This window comes from Ursus maritimus, unplaced genomic scaffold (genome assembly GCF_017311325.1).
Source record: "Ursus maritimus isolate PB19 unplaced genomic scaffold, ASM1731132v1 scaffold_11, whole genome shotgun sequence".
Classification (NCBI taxonomy): Eukaryota; Metazoa; Chordata; class Mammalia; order Carnivora; family Ursidae; genus Ursus; species Ursus maritimus.
In genome coordinates this window covers 3,602,585-3,623,255 of record NW_024423453.1, presented here as the reverse complement: position 1 = coordinate 3,623,255, position 20,671 = coordinate 3,602,585, and the positions used below count along the sequence as shown (strand labels likewise).

Sequence of the window (20,671 nt, the reverse complement as noted above, 5' to 3'; positions counted from 1 at the left end):
TGTCTAGAACCTTATCAACACACAAAGATCACACACCAACAACCCTGGGAATTGTGAAGGTTTAATAAAATCGTGAAGATAAACTAAAGACAATTCATGTGACAAAATTGCCCTAGCTTGTTTTCATGAGAGGAACAGTAACGATTAGTTTTTATTTTTTAGGAGGAGAATGGTATTGGGACCTCAGTTGGAATCCCAGCTCTAACATATATCAATTAACTACATGATGTTGGAAAAAATACCTAATTTCTCTGGCTTCAGTTCTCTTGTCTGTGCAATGAGAAGTAATAATAGTGTCTGTCTTAGAATTGTACTGAGGATTCTCTGAGTTAATATACATAGAATGCTTAGAACAGCTCCTGGAATGTAGTGAGCACGCTATGTTGAGTATTTATTGTGTGTTAAGTGCATTGGAAGACAGAATAGCAGGGATTCAGGGCCAGTTATTAACCTCTTCTGAGCCTCAATTTCCAAATCAAGGAAAATACTTCTATCTTCCTAGTTAGGATTGTATGAAGATTAAATGAATTCGTTCCTAGGATGCCCTTGGGACAATGATGGTATCGTAGTAAGCATCCAGCTAACGTTAGTCCCTGCAGTTCAGGTATTTTAATTTACTGAATTTCACAACAGACCAGTAATGTATGTGCATATGTATCTGTTTTAAACAGCTGAGGAGGAGACCGGTTCAGAGATGTTCCATAACTTGCTCAAGGTTGCAGTGGTAGAGTTTGAACTCAGATCTTAGGTGTAAACATGAGAAATAACTCACCTGTAGACCCCTGTTGCTTTCTCTTGCCCCTTTTTAGTTTTGAAGATGTGTCCCTAATATTTTGTGATTAATGTATTTAATTTTGAGTCTGTCTTGTGGAACTTTATCACACTCTTCCTCATGAAAGCCCTAATGAATGCCTGACTTTTTGTGTACTTTAATTTTAGCATTCATTCCAGGTGTGGAGGATTTCAATTCTTTATTTTGCAACTGGAAAAATGGGTATGTCTCAAGATGTCTTTGAGAGCTTTACGTATCCAAGAAGCTAATTGAACAGATAGGGTGCGTGCAGCTCTCTTAATGCATGTCATATTGTTCTTGTAGGAAAAGTTGATTCTGAATTTTTATTTTCTAGTCGATGAAATAATAGGTTTTGTACGGACTCCTGAAACCACCAGTGCCCTGTAATGGGAAGGGAATATATAAAAATGACAATGATAACCATATGTGGGATGACTTGTTTTTCTCTATTTCAAATTCTCTTTATAAATGTATTAACAATCATTCCTGGAATTATTCCTTGTTATTGCACAGAATGGACTACCTTAAGCTATTTCTTTTGCTAGATTGTAAGAAGAGTCTTTTTTTTCTTTCCAGTTTTGTTGAGATAAAATTGACATACAAAGAAAACAAGGGACTTTTCTTTTCTTTTCTTTTTTTTTTTTTAAAGATTTTATTTATTTATTTGACAAAGAGAGAGACAGCCAGTGAGAGAGGGAACACAAGCAGGGGGAGTGGGAGAGGAAGAAGCAGGCTCCAGCGGAGCAGGGAGGCTGATGCGGGGCTCGGTCTCAGAACCCTGGGATCACACCCTGAGCCGAAGGCAGACGCTTAACGACTGAGCCACCCAGGCGCCACAAGGGACTTTTCTATATGTGATTTCCTCTTCAGGTACATAGTGAGATCAAGTATTATGTATAAATTGTGTATGTATACTTAACCACTTCTTTGACTGTGTTGGCAAAATTTAAGACCTGCCCTCTTTAGCTTGGGATTACTAGAAATAATATACCTTGGGGCGCCTGGGTGGTTTAGTTGGTTGAGTGTCCAACTCTTGGTTTCAGCTCCGTTCATGATCTCAGGGCCCTGAGATCGAGCCCCGCATTGGGCTCTGCGTTCAGCAGGGAGTCGGCTTAAGGATTTCTCTCCCTTTCCCTCCACCCCGCTTCCTGTGCTCATGCTCCGGGGCGGGGAGGGGGGCGGAAATAATTTGCCTCATTAATACAAAGTTGTATAGTATTGATATCTACAGGAAGAGGGAATAGAGGCAGCTGGTGGAAGGTGCCATTCTTCCTTCAGCATTGTCTTGCAGGTGCTCATGTATGGTAGTTGCCCCATGAACACAACAGACAGCCTTCAGCTGTGGGTGCTTGCCGGAACCTTCATTGCAGAAGGCCTGGCAGGTGCCCTGTGCTGCACATGGTTTGTTTTAGACGCTCACTTTTCCACTTTCCTCCTCCTGTGAGCTGTGGGATGCTGGAGGGATGAAGGGAGCCCCCAGCTAGTACCCTTCATGTTTGCACACCACGAACAATTAGCTAAACTTCATATTGTAGCCAAGCAGTGTTTCTTTCTTTCCTGTATTTAAATTTTATTAGTTCTTTTCTCCTTCATATTCACTCTCTTTATTCTTGGGTTTATCATGAGAAAGAGGAGAGGCCTTGCATTTACCAATGGGAGCAGACTGATTTTGACACATGATTTAGCTGATGCTGAACTGTGTCTCTTTTGTTCCATTTTGGAGGAGAAATGTGGGAGAATCAGTCTTTCTAGATTTTCAGGACCCATAGGGGCTGCGTGAATGGTGGCACCAGGCCTTTCGTGAGATCATCTAGCTTGGATCCCATATCTGGCTGCTTTTTTCCTCTATTGAAGATAATAACCTAAGTCCAGATATAAGTTGGAAGTTCTTCCCATACTTAGGAAAATAGCAGTGTGTGTCTTTGGAAACTGGTTCTTCCATTGATAGTTATTTCGAATTCCTTTTGCTGTTGTATTGCATTTTTTAAATACACTGTTTTTTAGAGCAGTTCTAGGTTCACAGCAAAACTGAGTGGAAAGTAGAGTGAGTTCCCATATACCCCTTGCTCCCCTGTCCCACAAGCACAGCCTTTCCTGTCAACACCCCTCACCAGAGTAGTACGTTCGTTACAGTTGATACCCCTACTATGACACGTTGTCACCCCAAGTTCATGGTTCACAGTAGGTTTGTACTTCTGTGGGATTTGGCAGATGTGTAGTGACACTTACCCACTGTCGTCGTGTCGTATCATTTCACCGCCCTGAAAATCCCCTCTTCCTTTCATTTCCCTCCGGCCCGCCCTCACCCTGGCAGCACTGACGTTTTTATTGTCTCCGTAGTTTTTCCTTTTCCGAAAGGTCATATAGTTGGAATTATATAATAGGTAGCCTTTTCAGGTTGGCTTCTTTTCCTTAGTAATACACATCTGAGGTTCTTCCATGTTTTTCGTGGCTTGATAGTTCATTCGTTTTTAGTGCGTTCATTGTCTGGATGTACCGGCTCATCCATTCATCTACTGAGGGACATCTTAGTCATTTCCAAGTCTTGGCAATTATGAATAAGGCTGCTTTACATATCTGTGCAGGTTTTTGTGTGGACATAGGTTTCAGCTCAATTGGGTAAATACCAAGGAGCACAGTTGCTGGATTGTATGGTAAGTGTGTTTAGTTTTGTGAGAAACTGCCAAGCTGTCTTCCAGAATGTCTATACCATTTGCATTCCCATCAGCAGGAATGAGAGTTCTGTTGGTCTGCATCCTCACTCACACTTGGCGTCGTCAGTATTTTGGATTTTGTCCATGCTAATAGGTGTGTGGTGGTGTCTTGTTGTTTTAATATGCATTTCCCTGATGACGTGATGTGGAGGATCTTTTTATATGTTTATTGGTCATTTGTATATCTTCTTTGGTAAGATTTCTGTTCAGGTCTTTGGCCCATTTTTTAAAAAAATCGGGCTGTTTTCTTATCGCTGAGTTTTCACAGTCCTTTTTCAGACATGCCTTTTGCAAATATTTTCTCCCAGTCTGTGGCTTATCTCCTCATTCTCTTGAGAATTACTTTATTTTGAATAACTGAGTATTGCTTGGATGAGACACATGTATGAAAAGCCCTTAATCATTGCCAATTTTGTATGCTTATAAGGGTGACCTAATAGATTTGGCTTTAAAAAAAAGTTGAAAAAGTTGAAGCAATTAAACACATTTGGTAATTATTCCTGGGGGTCTGACAAGTGTGTGATCACCTAAGGAGCTGTGTTGTGGTCATTGTCTGTTGTTGGAGACAAGCACTGTCCCAATGTTGTGTAAATGAGTACCCGGAGTTCAGATGAAACTTCTAGACTGCATTTCATATGGGATCAAAAAGTGCAGTTTCTCAAACCACAACAGTGGGAGTAAAGCTGGTGCACTCAGGAGTACCACGTGGCATGACTGAGAAGGTGGTGTTAGTGACACTAGGGATACAGGCGAATATGAAAGCTGGCATAAAAGGGTTTTGTGACATGTGAAACATGATTATATTTAGAGTGATTTTGTTTCCAAATTCTTTTTATTGTTACCTCTTATTTGAGGTCCCTGGTTCCTTGCAGTTTCCTGATTTTGACATGTGGCAAATGAATCCTCAGAATTTATTCTTTGTCATTAGGTAATGGGACATGATGCTTCAGGACTTCTTGTACGTGGGTATTATGTGTTGAGAGTAGACCAACTGACATTAGGAAAGTTGACTGGGGAGGCACAGCGTTCGGAGCCCGGTTTTATACTTCATTTTTGAAGTCTCATTTTGAAACGTTAAATTTTCTTCATTACTAAGACACCCTTTGGAGAACAGTAAATTGTTGAATCAAACATTTAATTGTACTTTTGTTGTTGTATAGGATATCGTACCTGTGGATGCCTCTTACGAAGTGAAGGAATTGTATGTGCCAGAAAATAAACTCCATCTGGCAAAAACAGATGCAGAGACATTACCAGCATTGAAAATTAATAAAGTAAGTGCTTTGTTGCTTTTCATACCAAGTGATTTAGCCATATATATAGTCCTTATCTGTAAATTTTATTTGATGGCTATGTTTGAGGGAATGGGTGGTGGTGGTGGGGGGGGGGATGGTTGTCGTTTATATCACAATTTCCCAAAATATTTAGTCATAATATATGCCTTTTTTTTTTTTTTTTAAAGTGGGAATGAGGGGCAAAGGGGGGAGAGAGAGAGAGAGAGAGACAGAATCCTCAAGCAGGCTCCATGCCCAGCACAGAGCCTGATACGGGGCTCAGGCTCACAACCCTGAGATCGTGATCTGAGCTGAAATCAATAGTTGGAAGCTTACCCCACACAGGCGCCCCAATTTTACCTATTTTGAAATAGCAAAGACTAAAGATCGTGTAAAAGTTTTTGGCTTATTAGAAAGAATGGGTTCTTAAAGCTTCAAAATACCATTAGTATAATAATTAAAATGAACATTTTTCCCCCTCCAAACAAGTTTTGTAATCCTCTGCCCAAACCCTGAATTTCTCTCTTATTTTGTTAAGAGTAATTCTGTGTATGTCTTAGCTCTAATACCATTGAGTACCCCTCCAAGTCCCCCCCCCGCCAAAAAAAACCTACTGAGCTGAACTGGATGTGATGAAAATAGAAACTATAATTTATCATTTTCAAATATTAGAGAATTTTAACTGTATCATTTAGATATACTTTAAAAGTGGGGAGATTAAGGACTAAGAACCTGGATCAGAAGTTGAATTTCCCAGGCTTTCTTTTAGTCAGTAAAAATCCAGAACACCCAGGGAAGCACCAAATCTTAAAGTAAGAGGAAAAGAAAAAAGAACACAACGCCCACCAACACACTTCTGGGCTTAGAGAAAGCCTCTTTAGGTAGTTATTCATATCCCCGATAGGGAGTAGATTACTTGCTGCACTTTATGTGATTGGGTCTCCAACCAGAAGCTGAGACATGCTGGGGAGCAGAGAGGGAGGGTCGGAGAGCAGAGCCCCTCAGGAAGGTGACTGTTGAAAGGAGCGGATGTTGTCACTGACATGGTTTGCAAGGAATGGACACACACACACACACACACACACACACACACACACGGGGAGAGAGAATGTGAGAATGAGAATGAATGAATATGAATCCAGGTTAGTCTAACTAACCCAGAAACACAGTAGCTCTTTTAATACAGTCGTTGGTTCTGTGCTTGGCAGGATGAAAAGTAATTAATTAAAGAATCCATCATAAGTCAGTAGTGTATTAGCGTGGGTGCCGTAACAAATACCGTAGACCAGACGGCTTAAGCCATAAAAATGACTCTTCTCACCATTCTGGGGGTCGGAAAGTCTAAGATCCAGGTGCTGGCTGGTGCGGTCTCTGGTGAGACTGTCTTCCTGGCTTGCTGACACGCTCACTCCCTGCGTCCGCACAGAGTGGAGAGAGCAAGCTCTGGCAGCGTCTCTTCCTCTTCCTGTGGGGGTACCAGCCCTGTTGGAGTGGGATCCACCCTTATGACTTCATTTAACTGTGTCACATCCTCACAGGCCGCGTCTCCAAATAATCACATCGGGGAGCAGGTCTTCAACGTTGGAATTTGTTGGGGACACAGACATTCAGTTCATAACACATACCATCTAGAATTGGATTTCGGTGGCGACAGACATGGCCACTGTCTGAGGTTTAGGAATAACTGATGAGAGGAAAGCTTAGTAATGACACAATTGGGTCTATGCATATGATTTTTCCTGTGACTCAAAGGAGGGGGGAATATACCTGTTATTTGATTGTGAAGTGGAACACATTGACCAGTATACTTTGGGAATAAATAGTAAGCTACGTTTTACTGCACACTGCTTGGCCAGTTGCTTCATCTTTTCTCATTTGAGAGCCATTGCTGCGTGCACACACACACACACACACACACACACACACACACAGTACATGTGCACACACTTAGTTAAAAAATGAGCATATTCAGCTCATGTTAATAATACATAGTCCATCAGTTCCTTAACATTCTGGTAGGAGATGCTAGAAATCTTAAAGATCAAAGAGTAGTACAGTCTTTGTGAAATGAAGGGTGCTCTGACATTGGTGAGGTACTTGTTCTGACAAATACTTTTATGTAAAGTTTGCTTTAGTTTAAGGCAGTGGTTATCAAAGTCTAATTTCCAGGCCATCACTGTTAGAATTTTCTGGGAACCTATTAAAAATACAAATTCTTTGGGCCCACAGCAAAGTGATTGAAATAGAATCTCTGGAGGTGGAACAATCTCTATTTTAATAAAGGCCTTCCCAGGGTTTCTTATAACATAGTAAAGCTTGAGAACAGTGGCTAGGAGATGCTATCCTTATTAGAAATGCTTTGAAGCCTAATGTTATTCACATTTATTAGGAGAAATGCACATTTTCCTAGTGCCCTTAATCTTTATTAGATTTGTATAATCTATAATCATTCTTGAGGTATTTGTTTCCATTGCTTTCAAAATTAAACTTGTAGAGGTCATTACTGCTTTTGTTCCTAAGTGCATGAATAGAAAACTTTCCTTTCTTGTCTCGTTTACTAGGTGGATATGCAGTGGGTGCAGGTTTTGGCAGAAGGCTGGGCAACCCCACTGAACGGCTTTATGAGAGAGAGGGAGTATTTGCAGTGCCTTCATTTTGGTTGTCTTCTGGACGGTAAGGCCACTTACTTCTGTAGTACGTCGAGCATGGAAAAGAAATGACACAGACTCATCACTATTCATAAAAAGTCGTGGTCATGTCTTTAATGGAGGTAGCATTTTAAGACTAAGTTATATCAGTACTGAATAAGCGAACTGTGAGATCTTTCCTTTCCCCGTTTCGTTTTCCTGAATGTCATTTATTGCTGAGAGAGAAGGAAAACCTGGGTGTTGGGGCTGAAAGTGGATTTAAAAAGCAAATAGAGTTTCTCTATGCTGTATCTACCCGAGCACCGTGGAAAGTCTGTCTCTGAAAAGTACACGTCTGTACTGAATTTTGCTCTAGTGAAATCTGTGCTTGAGTGTTCTTTTTTTTTTTTTTTTTAAAGATTTTATTTATTTATTCGACAGAGAGAGACAGCCAGTGAGAGAGGGAATGCAAGCAGGGGGAGTGGGAGAGGAAGAAGCAGGCTCCTAGTGGAGGAGCCTGATGTGGGGCTCGATCCCAGAACGCCGGGATCACGCCCTGAGCCGAAGGCAGACACTTAACCGCTGTGCCACCCAGGCGCCCCTGTGCTTGAGTGTTCTAATAAGGAGTCAAGGAGTCCAAGTCAAGGAGTCCTGAAATAGATGGTTAAAGGGATCATTCCTCTTCTCTTAAAACACTAAAAAAAGAAAAATTGCATAAGAAATTGATGTTTAGTATATTATAATGACAATTCAACTTCCTAAAACTGTATACCAGTGGTAAGTTTAATTTATTATGTTAAAGAAAATATTTTTAAGTGTCACAGAGCCCTACTAAATTGCTACCATGTTCTTCTGTGTTATGACTTCTTTTAACTAAGGAGTGAAGTTGATGTTAGAAATTATAACTCCTGGTCGTTTTTCTCAAACTTTATCACATAAAAGTGTTAAATACTGCTTTTTGGTTTTTCTTCTCTGGAACCAATGGTAAAGTCTTTGTGGACTGCGTCCTTAGTAATGATTTAGTCTGGGTTTGGTGTAAATCCACCTATTAATTTTCCCTTTTAAACTGTACCTAGAGGTGGTAACTGTGAAGCCGCCAAGCATGACTACGTGCACGTGCAGTGGCTGCAGGTTTGGCAGAAGGGTGGGCAGCCCCTCTGATTGCTGACATCTTTTGTCCAAAGAAGGCATGCCATGGTTTCCAAAAGAATATGCTTTTATTAGGTCTGTAAATAAGATCCACGTATGAATTCGAGAGTGCATTTTATTTTTCTAATCTGGGCACAGTGAGTAGAAAAGAAAACGTTTAGAGCCTGAAAGGTTGGAAACTGAGAATGTGCTTTTTGTCTCACTGACCATACATTTCAGTTCACATAGAGAGGCACTGATGACTTCTTTTGTTTCTTGGCCAATAATTGCTGACATTGGTTCAATTCTGATTAAAAACCAAGGAATAAAAATACCTTTTGGGTGTTTTTGTCTTCTATCTCAAGGAAACCCAAGTATCCCAAGTACACTTAAGTATACCTAACTTGCCACTCAAAATACACTTATCAGAAAGGTTTCCATTTTCCTGGAAAGGCCCTGAAACATGGTTCTTTGTCTTACTCATATATTGGAGGTGCTCAGTATATTTTGGGTGACATTGGGTGTAACCAGCTGATTTTTCCTTGTTAAACAGTTTCTTTTACTTCTGTGATTTTATGCCCATTTTTAATTCCGCAAAGACAGTTTCATGAATTGTTGTGAGAAGTATATTGCTATACAGTGTTGCTGCTCTTAATGTTTGCTGTTTTGTTTTGTTTTTTTTTAACCTCTGGGGTTGTTTGTTCTCTCTCCTGATTTTCTGTGCCAGGCGCTATCATCGGACCCATAAATCTTCTATTATTTGCAGAGTGTCTGTTGAAGTGAAAGGTGGACGTGAGGCCTGTTGAGTAATCCAAGCTGTGTGCTCTGTGTTCTTTTGTGCCCTGCAGGGGGTGTCATTAACTTGTCAGTGCCTATAGTTCTGCCGGCTACTCATGAAGATAAAGAGAGGCTGGACGGCTGTACGGCATTTGCTCTGATGTACGAGGGCCGCCGCGTGGCTATTCTTCGCAACCCAGAGTTTTTTGAGCACCGGAAGGAGGAGCGCTGTGCCAGGCAGTGGGGAACAACATGCAAGAACCACCCCTACATCAAGGTCCCAAGCAAGCCTCGCTGCATTTTATCTCAATTTGCCAGTATTGTTTGTGCTGAAGTGTGGGCATTACCTGTATGTTGACAATTCCATTGGAATTGTTAATATTTTGCACAGTAGGCGCTGGATCTTAGATTAGTGTGATGAACACATGATCTTGTCATTTTGGTCCAGATAATATTTGTTCATTAAATCTTTTTTCTTTTCTTTTCTTTTCTTTTTTTTTTAAGAGAAGGAAAGGGGGTGGCTGAGGGAGAGGGAGAGAAAATCCCAAGCAGGCTCCACACCCAGCCTGGAGCCCAGTGTGGGGCTCGACCTCACAACCCTGAGATCATGAGCTGAGCTGAAATCAAGAGTTGCATGCTTAACCGACTGAGCCACCCAGGAGCCCCTAGTAAATCTTTTTTAAACATCTTCTGGACATGGGGCACTGAGTTCGGTGCTAGTTCTGGGAATATAGGGCGGATGTAATGGCGGGCACAGTCTTTGTATGGTTGGAGCTTTTACTGTCTGGTGGGGAGCAGACATCATGTACTTAGAGGTAGGCTGTGAGGCCAGGGTGCCGTGGGAGCCTACGGCAGGGTGATTTTGTCAAGTCTGGGCTTTTTAATTGAACGCCGTATGTCTGGCATGAAAGCGGTGAAATCCAATTAGTCTTTCCAAAGGGCTTCATGTATTTTATGTGTTGTATGTGAAATGTCATCAACGAAGTAAAATTTCTGTCACTTGTTTTAAAGTACACTTTGAGTTTTAAAAGAAATTAAGTGAAATTTTAGTAGCTTTATCTAGAAAATTTTTATGACATCGGTTTAGATCATGTCAGCCTCATCTCATGGAGAATAGGACGTGGTAAACTTTAAAATAGGGAGATACGTTGTTTAAGAAAATAAGGAGTTTGAATTAGTGATGGTGTCAGACATTCCTTTGACACCAAAATTCTACAGTTACTAATAAAAAATAGTAGTTTACAAAACATGCTTATGTAAATTCTTTGAACCACAAAGCAAACCTATAAGGATGGGTGGCATTGTCATCCTACATATAGAGAAATTGAGACTTACAGGGGATGAATGTCTTGACCAAAATTATACAGCCAATAGGTGGGATGCGGATTTGATCTGAATGCAGGACTCTGGGCTTTAAAGCCATCTTCCACAGTCTGTAGGAGAGAGCAATTACTGGTGTACGTGCCACTTTGATGTAGAGTGATCTGCAAAACTTCTTAGGATAGTTAGTACTTGGGATGCAACCTTGAGGAGCCAGCAGGATTTTGATAGGAGGCAACTGTGAGAAACAGAATTCCAGTTTTAGGGAGCAGGAAGAGCAAAGACTCCATGCCTGTGAGAGATGACTGGTTGTCGAGCAGGAGAGAGGAGCTTGGGAAGACAGAGGGCCTTAGCGTTCTACCCTGAGATGTTAAAATTTTGTTCAGTCATAACAGTGGTTTACATGTGTTAACATGTATTTATGCTTCGTGCTTTTCAAACCACATTTCTGTTGTTTGGTCCTTAGGTGGTCCTTGGAGGCTGACTCCTGAGGAGTCTTAGGCTGGGTTCAACTTGCCCAGAGCTACAGAGGCCCCTGTTAGGAGTCAGCGTAGAGCCTGTCGTAGGCCTTGGTGCCTTACTAGCAGTGGAGAGGTCACAGGCAGCCTTGGAGCATGAGTGAGTCACAAACCAAGTGGCGCTTTGAGAAGCTTGGCCTGGTGGTCTTGTGCAGGATGTCCACAGCCCACCTCCGCTTGCACCGGTACTGGTCACGCTCTCCAGGTCTCCAGCCAGACGGTCACAGTCGTGCCCTGGCTGCAGTCTGCTTCCTCCTTCCGCTGCAGTCTGTTCTCCTCGAAGCAGCCAGAGCTTGCCTTTAAAAATCTGTGTCTGAGCATATCGGTCCACTCCAGTGGTTGCTCATTGTAATTAGAATAAAACCCAAGTGCCTGTGAGGCCCCGTGGGGTCCGGCCCTGGCCTTATTCACGGTCTCCCTCACTCTTCCTCTGCTCATCCCCCTGCCCTGACTTTTCTGGCCTTGGGCCACATTAGCCTTCTTTCCACTCCTCAAGGACAAAAGCTCCAGGACTCTGTTTCTGCTTCAGGACTTTGTACTTGCCGCCCCTCTGCCTGAAATATTTGACCTCTGTGACTGGTTCCTTTTAGGCATCTCGGGTCCAGTGCCGCCGTCCTCAGAGAGACCTTCAGTGACCCCTTCCTCTGAAACGTCATTGAGTCTGCTCCCCAGGCATCGTGCTCCGCTGCCCTGGTTATTTTCTCTGTAACACTCTTCACTGGCCATTGCTTGTCTGGTTTCTGTTCGGTCTGTCCCACTAGCATGCAGGCTCTGTTAGAGTGAGGCCTTTCTCTGTCCCGTTTGCTGCTGCATTCCCCGGTGCCTGGCACAGGCCCTGGCACATAGCAGTTACTCCATAAATACCTATTGAATGAATAGTTTGATGGTTGGGGAAGGACTTTCTAGCAAGCAAGACCAGGTAGGAAGGGACCATGGCAGTCTGCGAACATTATTAGCCCGTAAGCTGGAGCGAAGGGGTGGGAGGTTGGGAGAGGAAGGGTGAGCTTGAGCTGTGCTGTGGAAATGGACAGGTCCCTGAGGTACATCCTTCCTCTCAGCTGCAGGGAAAGAGCATGAGTGAAGCTGTGAGAAGTTTGAGGTGGTGTGGAGATGGGAAGGTATGAATTTGTGTCCAGCTCCGTCATTACTTGAATCGCTCAAAAGTTTAGGATTGGAGAACACAGAGGCTGGGGTGACCCAGGGTTACAGATGTTTCTGGTCATCAGCATACAGCAGCAGTGAAGAGAATGTGTTTGTTACTTACGGGGTCATAATTACTCACTTTGGTTTTGTTTGCCTTTCATATGTAAATATCATAGTTGTGTCACAGAGCCCTCTGAGAAGTGATAAAAATACATTCTAATTTTAAAGCATCTCTAATCCCAATTCTGTTGATAAGCCAAACAGATTTACCATTGGCCTTACGATGAGGGTAACTTAGAACTGTGTGTGGCTTGTGGGAGAAATGTTCTTACTTATTTTGATCTTGGTTTCTGTTTAAAAAGTTTCCTCCTTCTTCTTCCATTAGATGGTTATGGAGCAAGGAGATTGGCTAATTGGAGGAGATCTTCAAGTCTTGGACCGAATTTACTGGAATGACGGTCTTGATCAGTATCGTTTCACTCCTACTGAGCTAAAGCAGAAGTTTAAAGATATGAATGCTGGTAAGACATGGATCTCCTTATCTAACATGGTACTCCTTGGGGTCTCTGCTTGATGGAAAAGTTCTAGAAGAATTTTCCGTTGCTTACTAAAGTATAAAAGAGCATGTTGAGTCAAGATAGATGCAAGACGGACTATGTTGGAGAGGCAGTCTGTCTAAACCCACCTGGGTCGTTTTGTTACATTGGTGTAACATGATCTAACATTATTTTGTATACTGTGTAGGAGACGGTTGCCAATAACAATTCGACCCTGTATTTCTGTATTGTAGAGCGCACGTGCTAACGCTGAATAGAACTGTGGAAGATAGGCTGAAATATAAAGCACGTCTTATGAGTCTAACATATCACCGCAGAAAGTAATCGAACAACAGTGTCATGTTGGCTGTTCATTCAACAGATGTTTGTTGTGCATCTTACGCCAGGGTGCCAGGTGCTGGGGGTCCATAAATATGACAGGAGCCTTGGTGTAGAAGAGAAGGACATCAAACGGATAACAGGGAAAGTTGTTCAAGAGTAGGTTAGTAGTGGCTTCAGGTTTCTGGGTTAGGATGAAGTGGAGTAGGACGAGTAGAGTCTGTAGGTGCTGTTCCTAAAAGTACTCCAGGACAGGGCTGCTTACACCTGACTGCTTGTGATTTGCGGGTCTTTACACAGACGTGGGTAAATGGTGTGTTACACTGGTGCACCCCCACTTGCAAATCCAAGCTTCCATGCCAGGGACCAGCATTCCCGGTAGAGCTGGGGAGGCTTTTTTAACATCTGAAGAATTTGAAAGATCCACTGCAGAAGTGGCTAAGCCCGAAGCATTGGTGCCACTTTTTAAAAATATTTTCTGTGTAGAGAGGGAGTGGGCGTGGCTGAGAAAAGTGAACGTGGTGGCTGTTCAAGGAGCTAGCTGGCTACCCAGCTCTTGGTTAACTGAGTGGCTACAGAACCTGGGCAAGAACACTCATCTCAGGAGTTGTGTCTAGCTTCTGTGAACTCGAGTCTGCTGTGCACACTGTCCCCTGCTTCACTACCTAGAAGTCATGTGATTGTGGAGAAATTACTTCTTCTCCAAGTCTCACTTCCTTCAGCTGTAAAAATGAGGACAGTAGTAGTGCTTACTGCATAACATTTTATTTTAAAAAGTGAAATGAGGGGCACCTGGGTGGTTCAGTCGGTTAAACATCTGACTCTTGATTTCTGCTCAGGTCATGATCTCAGGGTCGTGAGATTGAGCCCCACGTCAGGCTCTGTGGTGAGCATGGAGCCTGCGTAAGATTCTCTCTCTCCCTCTGCTCCTCCCACCCCCACACTCACTCTCTCTCTCTGTCTCTCTCTCTCAAAAACAAAAAAAGAAATGAAAAAAAAAAAAAAGTGAAATGAGATCAGTTGCATAAAGCACTTTAGATAGTACCTGGCCCGTAGTAAGAAATGAACGTGTCATAATTTCTGAGTCCTAGGCTAGTCTAACCTGTATTTGTGTAAAGGTTAAAGAAAGAATATCTGTTTATTCTTAAACTCTACTGTACTTTGCTAATATTTGAAATAAGAGGATAAAATAATCAGGAACTGGAGGCCACACACTGTTCAGAGCTGTGCAGTTCCCACATAGCCCGCCTCACTTACTCCCAGTTGCTGCTTGACCCTGTCCAGTATCTGAGCATAGGACCCCTGTCCCCCTGCCCCTCCTCAGCTTCGCCGTCTCTGGAGTTGAAGCGTGGCTTCAGCCACTTGTGCAGGAGTTTCTCTGAATGCTGCACTTGGTGCCCGCCTGTACTACAGCATTTTCTTCTCTTTTGCTAACATGTTGTGGGCCCAGTCCTAGGGGAATGTATCGTGATCTCTCTAAGTCAGTGAGGGCACCTCATTCTCTTGTCAGCGATTCAAGGGTCCTTGTGTAAGTCTGTTCTGGCCGTTGAGATGTAAGAGAGAGGGGCTTCTAGAAAGGGGTTTTCTTCTTTTTTTTAAGATTTTATTTATGAGAGAGAGAGCAGGAGCAGGGAAGGGGCAGAGGAAGAAGCAGTCTCCCCGCTGAGCACGGAGCCACCACCACGGGGCTCGATCCCAGGACCCTGAGATCATGACCTGAGCCGAAGGCAGACAGTTAACCGACTGAGCCACCCAGGCGCCCCAAGGGTCTTCTTCTTGATGAAAAACTGCCTTAGGACAAAAATCGTCTTTTCCTATTTTTTTCTTCCTGCTTCGGAGCCTGTCATGGAAGGGTACAGTGTTTGGAGCTCTGGTAACTATTTTCTGTCTGAGAATCTTACACTGTCGGTTTCTGATCCCGTCCTGGAGTGCTCTATATCCAGATTTCTAATTCAAATACTTAATGTGTGTTTAAATTATTTAAGACACTTCTAGTTGGATCTTACTTCATCTGCAACCAGAATTATCTGAGGTTTTAATACATACAGGCTCTTGCTTTTTTTTTTCCCCCCGGTGGACAAGAACATGTTTAATGGAAGATACACTGAGACCACCTCATTTACTTTAATTTTTTGCCAAAATTTGAATTTATAACTGTAATTCATGTTAGTTAATTAATTGTTGGCACTGGTGAGGGGTCTTATCAAGGAATTATGCATAATTGGAGTCTTTAATATTACATCTGTTTTTCACTCTTTTTTGGGAGCCAAACATTTTAAATCATTTAGAGAATTTGTTGCATAATGAGTGATTGCCAACTTTGTTTAAAGTAGCTGAGAGCCAGTTATCCTTACATCAGACAACAAAGATTGTGGAGTATTACTTTGTTCACTTTTCCATTTTAGACTAAAGCAAATAAGCAACAGACCCAGGAGTTTCCTTTGTAGTTCCTTGTTCCCTCTTTTGAGGGCCATTAACAAGTCCTCTGCTGCTGTGTTGGTGTCTTGTACATAGTGCAGGGAGAGCAAATGGAATCTTTGTTTTTTTCCTTTACCCAGGATTTCTTTTCCTATTCTTCCTCTTTCTCCTCCCCTCATCTTTGAAGAAGAATTTTGATTATCAGACATGGGCTATTGTCTTGGGTTCATTAGTACGATGTTGTTTGCTGTTCTGAGACTGTTCTGTAGCTGGAAGGATTGAGCAGTCTTTGATAACCACATCAGTGATTGCAAGGTGACGCTGGTCCAGAGGGCAGGTTCTTTGAATCTCTGATGGTTGACCACTGTCCTGGAAAGGAAGAATGGATTTCACTTAAGCCAAGTAAGAGCCAGTTAGTACTTATTACACACAGAGTATTGCTCTCTTGCTGGGGAAAAGGGAAAAGTTGACATAATTTCTTTCAGGGTAGTACTGGTATCACAGTATGGAAGAAATCTGAGAAAGTTTTGTAGAGTTGTTGAACTTACAAACGACATTTTATTTTTTATTTTATTTATTTTTTAAAGCTTTTATTTATTTATTTGACAGAGAGAGAGCGCACAAGCAAGGGGAGCAGCAGGCAGAGGGAGAGGGAGAAACAGGCTCCCCCCAATGTGGGGCTTGATCCCAGGACCCTGGGATCATGACCTGAGCTGAAGGCAGACGCTTAACCAACTGAGCCACTCAGGTGCTCTTTTATTTTTTATTTTTAAAAAGATTTATTTATTTTAGAGGGACAGAGAGAGAGAAGGCTCATGCATAGGTGTGGAGGGGGAGGGGCGTAGGGAGAGGGAGAAAGAGAAACTCAAGCAGTCTTCCCACTGAGTGCAGAGCCTGACACAGGACTCGATCTCATGACCCTGAGATCATGACCCGAGCCGAAATCAAGAGTTGGATGCTTAACCAACTGAATCACCCAGGCATCCCTACAGACTACATTTTAATGAATGGATGGAGACGTTGGAAGGCTATTTTGGGTAAATTTGGGAATGATGCATGAGAAGGCTGAAGCAGAAGCAGATAGGCCCTGAAGGCACTAGACTTTCTTGACCATAGATGGCAGTGAGCTGGAGATACTGTAGTCCAAAGTGTGGGGAGCCTCTGTCAGTCTGGTCAAGGCACAGTCAGACGAGGCTCTCAATGTAATTTACAGAGCGAGTATTTGAAGAACGGTGGTCAGGGTTAAGGGAACCCAGAAGGACTGTTGAGACCTCTGGAGACTAGCAGCTTTGCATCCTGTTAGCACTCCTGAGGGTGCTGGAAGGAGACAGTGTTTCTGCAGCTGTGAGGAGGGGTGATGACTGGAAGCTGGCTGTAGGAGGATGGAGGCATGGCCAGAATCACAGAGCTGAAGCAGGATGCTACGGGGTAAGAGCTGCCCCAACTTTCTGTATTCTTTGGTTACCTGCTAATGTTTCCCACATGATGGAGGCAGGAGACAGCCCCCCCCTGCCCCCAACCCTGATACACAGACACAAGACAGAACAGACAGGAAAGGGACTGGAGAACAAGCAGCACAGAGCCCAGTTGACAGAAATCTTTATACTCACCATTATTATTTTTTTACTACAATTTGAAAGCATTTCTAGGTTTGAGAATGGAGAATAATTTATTGCTGCCATACTTTGGGGTATTAGAGTATCAATTTGTGAAAAACGCTAATTAATATGTTCATATTTACTCAAGTGACCTTCTGTCTTATTCTTTTTCCCTTCATAAGCAGTCTGAGTAGAGGAAATCCCAGTAATTTAGGACAGTCCAGAGGAAGGAGGGAAATCAAGCTCTTTCTTCCCACGCTCTTCCAGCAGACATTGAACAGACAACGTCCCCGACAACACTCGAACTGTTGTCAGTACTCTTGTTCAGCTACCGCACGACATAGGGAGGATGCAAAGTGCCTGTTACTAGAGCTTTGGGATAGATACAGTCGCAGATCAGAGAATAAAGCTGGGTGGGACTGGAAAAGGAGACTTATGAACTGCCCTATGTAGGACAGTCCTACAGAGAAGAGGTTGAGAGGAGGGAAGCAGGAAGATGTTGTAATTCTGGGTTAGTGGTTGGGATGCTCCCAGGGCTCTGACTGTGGGCGGGGCAGCGGAGCACAGTTCTGAGAGACCTGGGGCCGGCCCTCCCGTGAGAACCGGGGTGGGGCCGCGAGGCTGCAGAGCAGGGTCGGAGCCAGGTTCTCGGCACCATGGCACAGTGGTGTTTGCTGGCGGTGATGCTAGCTTGGGCAGCCTGCGTCCTGCGTGGATCCAGGGCACTCCGTGCTCATGCTCTTCTCACCACCAGGAAGAGCTCATGGTTGCCATTTCCTTCCCCTGTCACAAATCAGCACATGCTCAAGAGAACCATCTCCTGCTCTTCTTCCTTTCCCATATTCTAGAAGGAAAGAGATCAGACCATACTGCTTTCCTTAGTGTGTTGGCTGCTGGGCTAGGGGGAGAGGGACAGAACCTGCATTACTGGGCTGTCCCTTTCCTTAGACATGAAATAGAGAAAGAATAGGGTTTGGGGTTAGACCTGCGTTTGGCTTGAGTAATAGTGAAGATGGAAGGATTGAGGGAATGGGGACAGTAATGAGCAATATATATTGAAATGCTTTCAGTCATAAGTCGCTCTGACTGATGAATTGGACGGTCAGGATTAGAGATGAAGCTAACAGAAGCCATCTGTATGTGCACAGTAATTGAATCCAGGTGAACGGGTAAGTTTCCAGAGTGAGTCCGTGAGGAACTTCATAGGACCCAGCAAATGAACCTATTGCTTCAGGAGGACCACAAGATGTCAGAAACAGGTGACGACCCAAAATGGCCAAGCAGAGTATAAAATGTCACACATATATGATTACAAGTGTGTAAAAACATATGTATAAGGAGAAAACTAGGAGATTGTGCAAAACAACGAAAACAGCTATATTAGGGTAGTGCATTTGTGGGTGATCCCCACCCCCTCCCCAATGTCTTCAGTGTTTCATGGTTTTTACTTAAAAGGGTAAAGAAAAGGCTGGTGTCATGGTTCGCGGACCCCGAGCCTATGAAGACAGTGGGGTTGGGGTTCGTTGTCTGAGGCAGTGGTGAGGATAGGAAGGTGTCTCTGGGGTTCGGCAGGGTCCGTACTCACGAAGTAGCAGCGGGAAGGATTGGTTGAGTGAGTGAATCCGGTCCCGTTCTTCCAGCACTTGACCCTTCCCACTAAAGATGCAGTCTTGTCCCGCTGGAGTTGAAGGACATGTGTTCCTTGTATCACACATTTATTCTCGATCAGTGAATGCTTGCTTCTCCTCTCTGACTAGATCGTAAGCTCCTGGGGCCAGGACCACTTTCACCGTTGTTACCTCAGGATGGCCTATCCAACACAGAATTTCCATCCTGTCCCAGATTGGTCTCTCCCCTGCCGCTGCCTGCTCTGGCGGCTGCATGGAGTCTGGGTGGCAGAGGGGACTGGTTCGTAGCTGATCTGGTGAAGAGGCGATGAAGGTTGACGTGGGGATACAGGCATTGTGGAGCATGTGCGGCTGAGATGGAGGGACAGGCTGATTCACCGCGCGTGGAGGTCGAGGGGGAAACGGATAATGGCGCTGTGCTCTCAGAGCGGGGCGGAGGGGGCCCAGGGCCTGCAGGGGGCTGGTGGGGTGGAGGCACGGGTGCCCGTGGCGTGCCAGGAGGACACTGGTGGAGGAGCCACTAACATCCGGCCGTGCCTGGTGACCTCAGGCTGGGGGGCGTGGGTCGGGGGGGGCTCTCAGGGAGGTGGTACGCCTGTCTTCACTGTGCCTCAGTGGGACCCCATTCACCGGCGTGTGGGCTGTGGTCTGTCCGATGAGCCTGTCCGTATGCTGGGGGAGGGATAGATGAAGTGTGTGGACTGGATCGTAGAGTCCGTGCGTGTTTTATTTTATGTGGAAGTGTGGGAACAGCAGCAGTCTCCGATTTGCTGTCTCTCCACTTGCTCTGCCCTCCCCCACGTGGATCCTGCACGGTCCTGTGCAGACTGATTTTCTGTAAAACATGACTGATTCACTTACAGCCCCTGCTTGGTACACGGCGTCCTTCCTAACCTGGCACTCAGAATTCTCCATAAGAATCTTGTGCCAGGTTTTGGATCCATCCTTGACTCAGTGGATGATTCTCTGTTCTCAGATGCATCTCTGCTTTCCTGTCTTCACACTTTTGCTCACTCCTGTCGGCTTGCTTGCAGTGCTCTTTTGACTTCTATCAGCCACATTTCATTTGTCTCGCAGAGGTCAGTAGACAAAAGCCTCCAGGCCAAATCTGGCCTGCTGCCAGTTTTTATAAATAAAGTTTTATTGGGAAACAGTCACACTCACCGGTTATCCATCATCTGTGGCTGTTTCTGCAATCCTGCCGCAGGGTTGGCATAGCTGTAGCAGAAACTCCCCTGGCCTGCAAAGCCTAAAATATTCACTCTGGCTCTTTATGGACAAAGTTTGCTTTTATGCATGGTGTCAGGAGCGTCACAGTGTACCCTCTAGAAGTCAAGATTATAGAATTCCTGGTCTTTCCCAGGAACATGGGGACAGAGGGCTAGAAAGAGATGGAAATCATAAATGTCAATATGGAATTCCAGTCATCTTGTAGATCATCTCCCATTTTCAAACACAGTTGAAACCACGGACTTAGGTAAAACAGTCTTAAACTAAGCCTTAAGGAATTACAAGTGGAAAGGCCAGTATCTGACACTGAGAGTGGTGTGACAGTGGGGAAATCACTGTCCTTTAGAAAAAGAGGATGAGGATGTGAGGCTATAAGTATCAATGACCCCAGGTCCATAGTGACCCATAATTTTTTTTCCACCCTTGATGGAAAATTGATGGAGGAAAATTTAATAGTGATGCATATTGGGTTGTGTTGGTTGGGACGGCACCCTGGGAGTGTAAGCTTCCACTGGATCAGGTGCTCTTACTACATCGTTCATCCACGTAAGTTCTCCAGTGGGGAAACCAGATGGTAGGGATGAAAGTACAGTCTGGACCCAACAGACAGGTAAAGCCATTTGTGCAA

General features: G+C 44.0%; 1 protein-coding gene across 4 annotated transcripts in view; it reads left to right on the top strand.

Moving 5' to 3' along the window:
- The window catches only part of PAPSS1 (3'-phosphoadenosine 5'-phosphosulfate synthase 1), a 225,085-nt gene that overhangs the window by 39,431 nt on the left and 164,983 nt on the right, over nucleotides 1–20,671 (top strand). For all 4 annotated transcript variants that reach the window (XM_040626210.1, XM_008689403.2, XM_008689405.2 and 1 more), the window contains 4 exons: nucleotides 4,668–4,781; nucleotides 7,343–7,454; nucleotides 9,385–9,590; nucleotides 12,680–12,815. In XM_040626210.1, coding sequence (XP_040482144.1) covers nucleotides 4,668–4,781; nucleotides 7,343–7,454; nucleotides 9,385–9,590; nucleotides 12,680–12,815 — 568 coding nt within the window. The remainder of the gene's footprint in view (nucleotides 1–4,667; nucleotides 4,782–7,342; nucleotides 7,455–9,384; nucleotides 9,591–12,679; nucleotides 12,816–20,671) is intronic.